Source organism: Chenopodium album, chromosome 20, assembly GCF_948465745.1.
Source record: "Chenopodium album chromosome 20, dcCheAlbu1.1, whole genome shotgun sequence".
Taxonomy (NCBI): Eukaryota; Viridiplantae; Streptophyta; class Magnoliopsida; order Caryophyllales; family Amaranthaceae; genus Chenopodium; species Chenopodium album.
In genome coordinates this window covers 27,084,869-27,096,411 of record NC_137853.1, presented here as the reverse complement: position 1 = coordinate 27,096,411, position 11,543 = coordinate 27,084,869, and the positions used below count along the sequence as shown (strand labels likewise).

The 11,543-nt window shown below is 35.0% G+C and overlaps 1 protein-coding gene across 1 annotated transcript; it reads left to right on the top strand.

The window, feature by feature from the left end:
* Positions 1–5,113: 5,113 nt before the first annotated feature.
* Positions 5,114–8,562, top strand: LOC145596946 (uncharacterized). The gene is made up of 2 exons (XM_081653138.1): positions 5,114–7,677; positions 7,767–8,562. The coding sequence occupies exons 1-2, from the start codon at positions 5,114–5,116 to the stop codon at positions 8,560–8,562; spliced, it is 3,360 nt and encodes a 1,119-aa protein (XP_081509264.1).
* Positions 8,563–11,543: the final 2,981 nt, after the last annotated feature.

The following is an 11,543-nucleotide window of genomic DNA, read 5'->3' as shown; positions in this document are numbered from 1 at the left end:
TGGGATGAAGAACGGTAGGTCGTTGGGCTACAACCCCACCCAATCAAAAAAATTTTGTAACTCAAAATACCCCTATTAAGTGTAGTGGTAAGTCAAGGTCGAACCCAAGGGAATGGAGGTCGAATGCACGATGTCTAAGTCAAGCTATTTCGAAGTCAAGTAGGGGTTTAAGGTAGAAACTAAGGCTAAACTACGCGATGTAAAAGCTTATATGAAATCAATCTAAAGACACTAGGGCAATGGATCCACATGTAATTGTAATGGAAAATGGTAATTTGGGAGGTCAAACCGACTAAGTCAAGTGATATGAAGGAAGATCATCATGTATCCAAAAGAGCATACCAAGATAGTTCACCTAGAGGTCTAACTAGCGTCAACTACGCTAAACACTACCTAGGGAACGTCACAAAGCACCTCAATCGTGAAATTGCAAGTTACTAATCAATGGTCCGTATCATAGCAAGCTCACAATGCAATCTAGTGCAATAATCAAAGATGGCCAAACTTCAATCAATCACACACATGCACATGAATTATCAACCAAATTTAATCATATCATCAACTCCATCAATTATCCCCAAATTACTCTAGTCCATCACTCAAACATGCTTCACCATTTCCCTAGCTAGAAAATTACTCACTAGCCATAAGAATCAAGATCAAAACTACAACAATCATCAATTTCATCATCAACATAATTGAAATCAAAGATCAAATCAACAATCAATCAAAAATCAATAAAACTACAATCAATAATCAATCAATCATCAATAACATGGAAAACAAATGAAATCAACTAGAATCAAACTTGTATTGGAATCAAGAAGAAGATCCTTACAAAAATTTGATCTAAAGATCAATTACAATGAGGAATTCTTGAGCAATCACCAAAAATCATGAGTTTCTCTCTCTTCAATCCTTGAGTTTCTCTCTCTAAAATTCTCTCAAAAACTGACTATCAAAATCCAATCTAAAGCTTCTTCCTAAAAATAGGAAGAAATAACTATATATATACTAAGAGGAGGTCGCTATTGACGCCCAAAAATAGACCCACGTAGGTGCGGGCGCTCGGAGGAGAGAGAGTGGTGCGCACGGGACACACCCAGATTGGTGCGCCCGCACGCACCAAGTGTGCGGCCGCACACTACCTGGGTGCACCCGCACCTGGCTGGGTCTTTCCCCCTTCTTCTCTTTGTCCTAGCTCAAACGGTGCACACATCCTAGATGATGATGATGGAGGAAAAAGTAGGTAGAAACTTTCTTAATTTTCTTGAAGAGTATAAGCCATGAGGAAGGCATATACAAAGCCTTGAAGCATGCCCCTTGGATCCACCTTTGACTTGAAGCTTCTTGCACAATCTTTAGGTATGAAAACAATGAAAAATCATAGAGAGGAAGCTTGGGAATCCTTGGACAATCAATTACCACCTACAAACAAATGATAAAAAGCAAGTAAAAGGGAAAAATAACAAGTGAACTAAAAAGTGCATAAAATAAAGAAACTAACTACAAGAAGTATAAAATGAAGAAAACAAGAATAAATCTATGGAAAACTAAAGAAAAGAGAGATAAAATGAAATACAATTCATCCAAAAAGGGACCAAATGAGTGCCATAAATGTCACTCAACAAATTCCCCCAAGCTAAACTTTTGCTCTTCCTCGAGCAAAACAAAGCAAAAAAGATAAAGGATGAAAATTTTATTGAAAAATGAAAAAGAAAAACTCAAGTTAAGAATATACACTAAGACTCACTGTCGTAGGAATCACGGTTGCTTTTAGCTACAACAAGCCCTTTAAACCCCAAAGTCGCCTATGAGGACGAGTGAGGTCTCGTAAGGGTATCCTAAGAGTTTGACCCATAACTCTCCACCAAACATCAATGAGGCAAGCCGTAAAAAAAATAGAAAATAAAATGAAAACAAACCTTTGCGAAATGAACTAATCATAAAGACTATAATGCAAATGAATGACAATAATCTTTCTCAAGTAATTAAGGTATGCACGTTTCAAGATATCCAAGGTTGATTGAAACATAGGGTATGCTAGGCATAGGAACTAGTTATCACACTAGTACAAAACTAACCTTAAGTAACACCCTTTGGTAACACTTTAACAAATTCATAATCGTTTGATTATTATGTAACACTTTTATAACATTGTGGTATTAGGTAACATTTTTTGTAACACTTTAAAATTACGTAGCACTTTCTTGTAACACTTTGATATTATGTATCACTTGGTTGTAACACTTTGATTTTTTTTTTTTTTTTTTTTTTTTTTTTTTTTTATTTTCTTATCAAAACCGTACGTTTATCTGCTTCAAAAATAAAATCGACCCTCTTTCAATATAATTGACCGTCCATAAGACTAATACTAACCTAACTTTCTTCCTCCCTTTGTCCCTCGTATTTATCCTTTCCTTGGCTTCCACTGCACCTCCTTTTCTCGGCCTCCACCACTACCTTGTCCTGTTCTCGCTAATTAAAATGTGATTCTTTATTTTCTAATAATTTTAATTTGTATTGGATTACTTTTATGCATATTAGGGTAACTTTTATTTATTTCAGGGGTAACTTTTGATCAATTTAGTCTATCTATATAGTGGATGTACAATAATTATTGCCCGATTTTTTTTTTAAAGTTTGTGAACATTAAGTAACAGGTGTTACCATACCTTGTGTTTTTGGGAAAAAAATAATTTAGATTAAAATTTCAATTAAAAAAGGTAGTGTTAATTCCTAAGTTTTACAATGTCATTCATCTTTTTTTTTTTTTAATTTTTATTTTTATTTTTGAGGGAAACAATTTCATTCATCTAGCTAGGTTAATATTATCTTTCCAAATTAAAAAAAAAAAAAAGCTAGGTTGCGTTAATACTAGCTATTAGCGCCAAAGGAAAATAAAAGACAAAAAATTGGGGAAAAATTAATTCTGAAACCGCCAAACAAAATCAATTAAGCGCAATTCATCATCTTCACAGGAGAAACGAAATTCTCTAACCTTTGTTGAATTAAGCGCAATCAATTAAGCGCAATTTCATCAGAAAATTCAATTGAATCCGTAGCGCTATTTCATCAGGGAAATCATTCGTGAACTTGAAGCTGTGGGTATCATCAAAATCGTGCTCCAATTTAAGGTATTATCTGATTTACGAAAGTGGTTTTAATTTTTTTTTTGTTTATTTATTCATCATATTTCAAGAATCTATAAATTGCTTGTAATCTGAAATTCTGGTCTAAATTAAGTTCTGCAATTGAGGTCTGCTTTCAGTTTCTGAAATTGAGGTCTGCTTTCAGTTTCTGAAATTCAGGTCTGCTTTCAGTTTCTGAAATTCAGGTCTGATTTCAGCTTTGGAGGGGGTAAATGGACATATTATTCATTAATTTCAAGAATCTAAGAAATCAAGCGTTTATTTATTTTTTTTTTTAAAAAATTGAACTCTGAAATAATTAAATCGGGTAGGAATCAATTAAGCGTTTACTCTGTATTAGTATGATTGTAAGAATTAAGCATATATTCATTAACATAGGTTCAGAGAGATTACATGCAAATTGTGCAGAGCTTATTAAATAGTGTATTTGATTGAAGACACTTTGAACTGATATATTGAATTCTGAAGATGTGATTATTTGAGTGTTATTATGTGTTTGGGTTCTACTTATTGAGGTATTTGTGAATTCCATTGCACTTTTAGAGGCTTGGATAATCCTTTTTATTTTTTCCTCGAACAATTAATCTTCAATTCAGATGATCTGTTTAAATTATTTTTTGATGATTTGCTTAAGTATCCAATAAGATAACAAGGATTAGAACATAGTTACAATGATACAATATATACCCTTAGCTGGTTTGAATTTAAAAAAGTTACTTTTTATTTATTTATTTTTATTTTTTGAAAATTATTTTTTAAAAGGCGATTTAGTCACTAATTGTTGTTGAAGATATCTTGCTTTGCTACTCTCTGTGATGATGTGAAATATCAAATTCAGAATTTCATGATGGATTATAGGATGGGTAAATTGCAGTTAGTTGATAGCTACTAGACTATGTAAAATTACTAATAAAGATATTGGCATAATTTTTTGCCAGGTGTTGAGAACTTTCGGCAAAAGATTAATTTGAGTAACTTAAGGATTGACTATGTAGCCTACATGTTCAACTCTTTCTTCCAATAAGTCTCCCTAATCTCTTTTCATATTAGCCTTTGGAACTCAAATCTCTCTTCCAATCTTTTTTCAACCAATATCCTTTTTGAGGATTGGACTTGTCAAACCTTTCTGGAACCTTTCTTTTGGCCTTAAACTTCTCTCAACCAATCTCCCTGGATCTATTTGTGTATTCAGTGCATTCATCGGAGCTTACAATCAGCCACTAAATTTGGATAGTAAATTAACGATTTGAGTGACTGCTGGATTCTTATGTGCTTTCTGTACTGAAGTGTAGATTATTATATAGACGGGCTATTTTCAGAGCCCTTTGATGTTGAAGGAACAAGATTAATGTTGGTGCAATTACTGGATTTTTATTAGCTTCATACATGTGTGGGGAAAAATAGGTAAAATGTCTAATACTTTGTATTTGTTTGGATCTAGGGATTTAAATTTTGAATTTGTTGTCTTAGTGATTGGGGATTTCAGATACTGGTTAAGGCAGTCATGCATAGCCTGTGTATGTGTGCTAAGTCCAAATTGTTTGGCCTTAACCCAATGTCCTTCAAATTATTACTGTATTAATTTGGTTGGTCTGTGGTTGCTAACAAATTTCTAGTTTATTTTGCAACTTTCTCGTTCTCTGCCCAAGATGTTATGTACCCTTATTATTGGTAAAATGTTATGCTTTATGATAGATTTCCTCTCATAACATCTGAGTTATTCCACTTGCCATAGCTGCACAGCTTAACAAGGGAGACTTTTGTACAGCCTGAGCCATTTAGCTTGGGAATTTAAGCATATTTTTTTTTACTTGTTTCATTTCTATTATTATTATATGAGGTTGAATATATGGGCGTTTGTTTCTATGGATAATGTCATTCCTTTTGAACATGTTAAATTATATGCCAATATTTTAAATCTTTAAATTTAATTATGCATAAATTTTTATAAAGGAGACAAAATGAGTAGTTGGACCAACTTCTTACAATCTAGTCACGAGTATGAGAAAGGTGTAGAGGATTATTTAGATAAAGCGTTTTCAACACAAGCAATTGGAGATCAAATTTCTTGCCCGTGTAAGGTGTGCTATCATCGCTTTTGGCATCATAGAGAGACAATTTTCAATCATTTGATTGCAAACGGGATCGTGCCTGGCACTGAAGGATGGCATGGTTATGAAAAGGGCTTGTCATCAACATCAAATAATGAAAGGGATGTTGAAGACATGCATGATGATGTTGAACGTCTGATATATGATGTTCATAGAGATGTGGCAGAAAGGTGTGAAGGGGTTGAAGATGAGCCAAATGATGAGGCTAAGAAGTTTTATAAGTTAGTTGAAGATGGAAAACAAGAGCTATATCCTGGGTGCAAAAAGTTTTCAAAGCTATCATTTCTTATTCGTTTTTACCTTTTGAAGTGTACTCATGGGTTAACTAATATAGCAATTTCAGATTTTTTGGAGCTTTTCCGAGAAGTGTTACCGGATGCATCCAATTTTCCTAACTCTTTTAATGAGGCAAGGAAATTGATAAAAGATCTAGGTCTTCATTATGACAAGATTGATGCATTTCGTAATGATTGTATGCTATATTGGAAGGAGCACGAAGCTGCCACGTCTTGTCATGTTTGTAGTGCTCCAAGGTGGAAAGAAACACAGACTGAAAACCAAGAAGATATTACTAATCAGCCATCTAAGAAAGTGCATCAAATCCCTGCAAAAGTTCTTTGGCATTTTCCTCTTAAACCAAGGCTTCAAAGGTTGTACATGTGTTCAGAAACAGCAAGGCTAATGAGGTGGCATGATGAAGAAAGAAAGAAAGATGAGTTATTGAGGCATCCTGCTGACGGTGAGGCGTGGAAAGAATTTGACCAAAAGTACCCAGATTTTGCTAATGAAACACGTAATGTTCATTTGGGGCTTGCAAGTGACGGATTTAATCCATTTCGAACTATGAGCACACAACATAGTACATGGCCTGTTGTTATAATTAATTACAACTTACCACCATGGCTGTGTATGAAACCAGAATTCTTAATGTTATCTCTCCTTATTCCTGGGCCCACCTCTCCTGGAAATGACATTGATATCTACCTTCAACCATTGGTTCAAGAACTTAAAGATTTGTGGGAATATGGGTTGGACACATATGATGCGCAGAAGCGTCAAACATTTAAGATGCGTGCAGCTTTACAATCAACGACCAGCGACTTTCCAGGTTATGCTATGCTATCTGTTTGGAGCACCAAAGGGAAGTTTGCATGCCCCTATTGTCACTACGAGACTGATCATCTTCACTTGAATAATAGCAACAAATCCTGCTATTGGGCTCATCGTCGATGGTTAGATGAAAATCATCCTTGGCGGTACGATATGGAGTCTTTTAACGGGGAAAAGGAAGAGAGGACATCTCCAGATCCTTTAACAGGGGATCAAATTTTAAGCTTGTTAGAAAATTGGGAAAACAAGTTTGGAAAGTTACAACCAAAGAAGAAATATGTAGATTGTCCATGGAGAAAGTCCTCCGTCTTCCACACTTTGCCTTATTGGAAAGATTGTGGGTGTCGTCATCATTTGGATGTCATGCACATTGAAAAAAACATATGTGATAATGTGCTAGAAACTTTGTTAGACATACCTGGAAAATCAAAAGATCATCTTAAGGCTCGATTAGATCTACAAGAAATGGGTATAAGGGAACAACTACACCCTATAGATGCAGGTGACGGGCGGTATGTTTTGCTGCCCAAAGCATCATTCTCAATGACAAAGGAAGAGAAAAGCATATTTTGTAGTGTTTTGAAGAAGGTAAAACTGCCCCAAGGTTGTGCATCAAATATTGCAAGGTGTGTGCAAGTGAAGGAGGGGAAAATATCGGGGTACAAGAGTCATGATGCTCATATAATAATGCAACACTTGCTTCCGTCAGCTATTAGAAAAACTTTACCAAAGCATGTTGCTTTACCTCTTATGAGATTGAGTGGCTTTTTTAGAGAAATATGCAAGAGAGTCATCAATCCAAAAGATTTGGATCGCCTTCAAGCACAAATTGTTGAGACTCTTTGTGAACTAGAAAGAATATTTCCACCATCTTTTTTTGACATAATGGTCCACTTACCGATTCATTTAATTGATGAAATAAAGCGTGGTGGACCAGTTTGTGATTGGTGGATGTACCCTATAGAAAGGTACCTTGGAAAGTTAAAATCATATGTTAAAAATCGATGTCGCCCGGAGGCTTCTATAGCTGAAGGTTATTTGGCTGAAGAGTGCTTGATATTCTGCTCTAGATATTTAAATGCAAGTGTAAAGAAGCGATCTAAGTGGTTTAACAAAAGTCAAGAGAAAAGTAATGAAATTGATGAAGAATCACCTTTGTTCCCTAAGGCAGGTTATCCTCTTGGGAGGAAAAAGAAAGGGAAGAAGAAAGGGAAGTCATATACTCTTGATTCAAACACAATGACTCTAACACATCGTTATGTGTTGTTTAATTGTGAAGATGACCTAGTTGAGAATTATATCAAGTGAGTAATTTTTCGATTATCTTTTTCTGTTGTGTTTGAATTTCTTTTGTTTTATTATCTTACTTATATGGTTGTTTAATACTATGAAGGGAACATGAAGAGTTTGTAAAGAAGAAGTCTAGAGATAGACGAAAAAGAAGGTGGAAAGAGGCACAAGAGCATAGCAATGAATTCATGGTTTGGTTTAGAGGAAAGGTCGAGGTGAATAATGTCCCAGATCATATCAAGTGGCTATCCAAAGGACCTTCTAGTGTTTCACGGAGCTACACCGGATATTTTTGTAATGGATATAAGTTCTACACGAGAGAACATGATGAAAAGTGTAAAACGCAAAATAGTGGAATCTATTTGACAGCTTTAACTCCAAGCTTCGCGAGTAGCAAGGATCACAATCCCGTTCTTGGTGATGTCACATACTATGGGATTATAAGGTCTATAATAGAGATAGATTATTGGAGTGCTTTCAGTGTTGTGTTATTCAAGTGTGATTGGTTCCATACGGAAGTAGACGATTATGGACTCACTCGTGTTAACTTCAAGAAACTGTGCTCTAAAGATGATCCTTTTGTCTTGGCATCACAAGTGCATCAAGTGTTCTATACTCAAGACGGCCTTGAAGAAGATTGGTACTATGTGAACCGAAATTTGCCAAGAGACTTTTTTTATGCCGAGGGGCAATCTGAACAAACTTTTATGAGTGAAGTTCGTGAACCCGCGGAGGATGTAATTTCTGCTACAGGTCATGTTGAAGATCATAATTGGTGTAGAGAAGTTGCTTATGACAGAGTTGAGGTTCCTGTGAACAATGAAATTATGGATGATAATCGAGAAGAAAGTTCCGATATAGATGACACAGATTGGGATTGGATGGAACCATCAAAGTGACATGTCTGGAGAATTTAATTAGAATTATTATTATAATAGATTTAAACCTATTTTGTGGATTTCACAAACTATCATTGTAGTGTTTTATTTTTCTATCTTAACTTCCCAGGTTATTTTTTTTGTTTTTAAGTCAGTGGTTAAATAAAATATTGTGCAACAGAGCACCTCTATGTTGCTAGTTGATTTGATTCGAGGTTTGATTTTATAGTGGCAGTTGAATATTCAAAGGGTCATTCTTATTTTCACCAGGACCCAAATTACATTTTGCAAACTGTTGAAATATTCTTTCTACTTAGAATATGTAAATTAATCTAGACTTTGTTTTATGTGCAGATAGGTGTGCTGAGGTGCTCATTCTTTGTTGCGGTACTCAAACTTCCATTCAGGTGCTCTTTCTTTGTTCCTGTCTCTCTTATTTTTTCTTTTTTGGCTTATATAGAAATCAGTGTGGAAAATAAACTGGAGCCTTAGATTATTAGGGCGGTTGGCTTGTGTGTCCTTTTTTTGAATGGTATTTCTTGTGTGTGCAATTTCTTTTGTATAGAAAGAAACTGTAATAAATCAGTATGTTGTGCAGACTTCCTTGCCCTTAAGTTTGAAAATCAATTTCTTTTGATGAGAAGTATGAATATGAAATCTGGAATGTATTTGCAAGTTCTTTTTCTCTGCTTATTTGGAATAAACATTTGTTTTTAGTAGAAGAATTCCGAATTTTTTTTAAGGAATAGATAGATTTGGGGATGAAGTATCAGATCTTATAGTTATAACGTTTGTCAGGAGCGATCTTATAGATTTTTTTTTTTTTTTGGTAACAGTTTGATAGATTAATCTTGTTGGGTTTTAATTTTTTGTTTTTATTTTTTATGAGTTTGTTGATTGCTTCTTGAGTTAAGTTTTGATGATTCCTTTTGGTTTATTCTATTGAATAATTGCACTCCTCAAGTTATTTGCAACTTAAACTTATTGATTCTATTCATTTGAATTGGTTTACTTCTCTGGGCTTGATCGATGTGGATTCTTGTTGGTTCTATTCTTTTGATTGGCTTAGAGCGTATTGACTATTGATTTCAAATCCTGTTGTTTCTATTCCTTTGAGTTGGGTGTTTGCTTATCGAGTTGATTGAATTGGAAATTCTGTTAATATTTGTTTTGAAGTTTAGAGCTATTTTTTAGAAGGTTCAAGTTCTTTTTGCTTGTGATCTGGTTTTGCAGTTAGGTTATTACAGTTATATGGATGATTTTATGTGATTTTTTAAATTTGTTCACCATTTGTTTTCTTTTGTGTTGCTATTTTAAGTTGTTCTTTAAAAAGTGCTTCCTTATTATGTAAGCCGTTGCCTTGCGCTTAATAATAGATTATTATGATCTGGGCTGCAGGATTAAGAGCTGGTTGAGAGCATTGGCATCCTCATGCCCTCATCATTTATAGGTTATGATCTAAATGTTCTTTTTCTGCTGCCTCTCCTCGTACATCAAAACTGCATTTGTGTATTTTGCTGCTAACTATAACCTTTTGTTTTTGGTATGTAGTTCTCAGATGAATGCTGTGTTTCAGTAATCACTTGTTAGGATAGTGTAGCTTTGTTTGGTGTGGCGTGATGTTTTCTCTTCTCTTCCAAATATCGTGAATGATGTGTTATTGAAACTGAAATCAGACCTGAATTTCAGACCCTCCAAAACATAATAATATGACCGTTTACCCCCTCCAAAACTGAAATCAGACCTGAATTTCAGAAACTGAAAGCAGACCTCAATTTCAGAACTTAATCTAGACTAGAATTTCAGATTATAAGCTCAGAACTGAAAATCAGATATGAAGTCAGAGCTCAAATTCAGAATGCTACAAACTTTGTGTGCGTGTGTAAAATTCAAAGCTAATAATGTCGAGTTCTCGAGGGATGTCATAGTGGCATAGTGTCATAAAAGCCTGAATCCATATCTGAATTCAGTATTTATGTTTCCAAGACTAATCACCGCAAGACTAATCTGATGTTTTGTGGAATGAGTTTTTCTGTAGGAAGCGATGGCAGATTATGAGAAAGCTAGACAAGTAAGGATAGAAGAAAATAAAAGAAAAATGAAGGATTTGGGGGTTATGTCCATGGCTTATCAGCTGAAACAATCTGTGAAGGGATCGAAACAAACGAAAAAACGCAAGGTGACTAAAGATACTGACGAGTACACACCTGATGAAGAGGGTGAATTGAACCACTCAAGTGAAGAGGATGAAAATCAGATAAGGAAAAACAGTGTAAACTTGAGGTCTCGTTCGAAAAAGGTGTTTCTTTTTTTTTTTTTTTCCTGACAACTTCATTATGTGAATCAGAATTGATAAAAAGTCATGTAATAATTTTAATGTTTTTCTCGAATACTTTATCGCAGGTTGTGGCATTGAGAGGGAAGATTCCCACAAACATTAAAGACACGACAAGTGTCTTTTCAGTGCTAATCTTGTTAAGATGCGTGATCAAAACACCAAAAAACAACAAGTAGGGCAAGGGTTGCAAGGGACAGATTCAACGCAAAGAAAAATCCAAGTAGGCAAGTCTAATGCACAAAAAAATCTATCTTCCCATAGTCAACTAGAGAAAGAGGTTGAGTTTGGTAAGGGTGTCCAATCTAAGATAGCGCAGAGTAAGGCAATGGTTGCTCCTGGTTCACTCAGTGCTTTCAGGCAAATGAAAACACAATTGATAGAAAAAGAGAAAAGAGCAAAACAAACTGATTTATTACAACAACTGCAGCCTGTTTACAGGGCTAGTTAACAGGTGCTTTTAAGGGGTTCGCAAGCACACAGTTTGTCACAACCACAAAGAATTGTACCTGACTTACAAGAAGATTACGTGAATCATATGGGTTCAAATGAAGACAATTTGGAACAACACTCAGATGAAGAAGATGACTATAGTGAGGATTTTAGTACACTTACCCCCGAGGAGCTAGGAATGCAAGCTGAACCATTAATGAATCATGAGCACGAA

Excerpts from the sequence above, each read along its gene's own strand:
- LOC145596946 (XM_081653138.1), top strand. The coding sequence starts at position 5,114 with ATGAGTAGTTGGACCAACTTCTTACAATCTAGTCACGAGTATGAGAAA. Across the intron at positions 7,678-7,766 it reads CTAGTTGAGAATTATATCAA|GGAACATGAAGAGTTTGTAA; the intron begins GTGAGTAATTTT and ends AATACTATGAAG.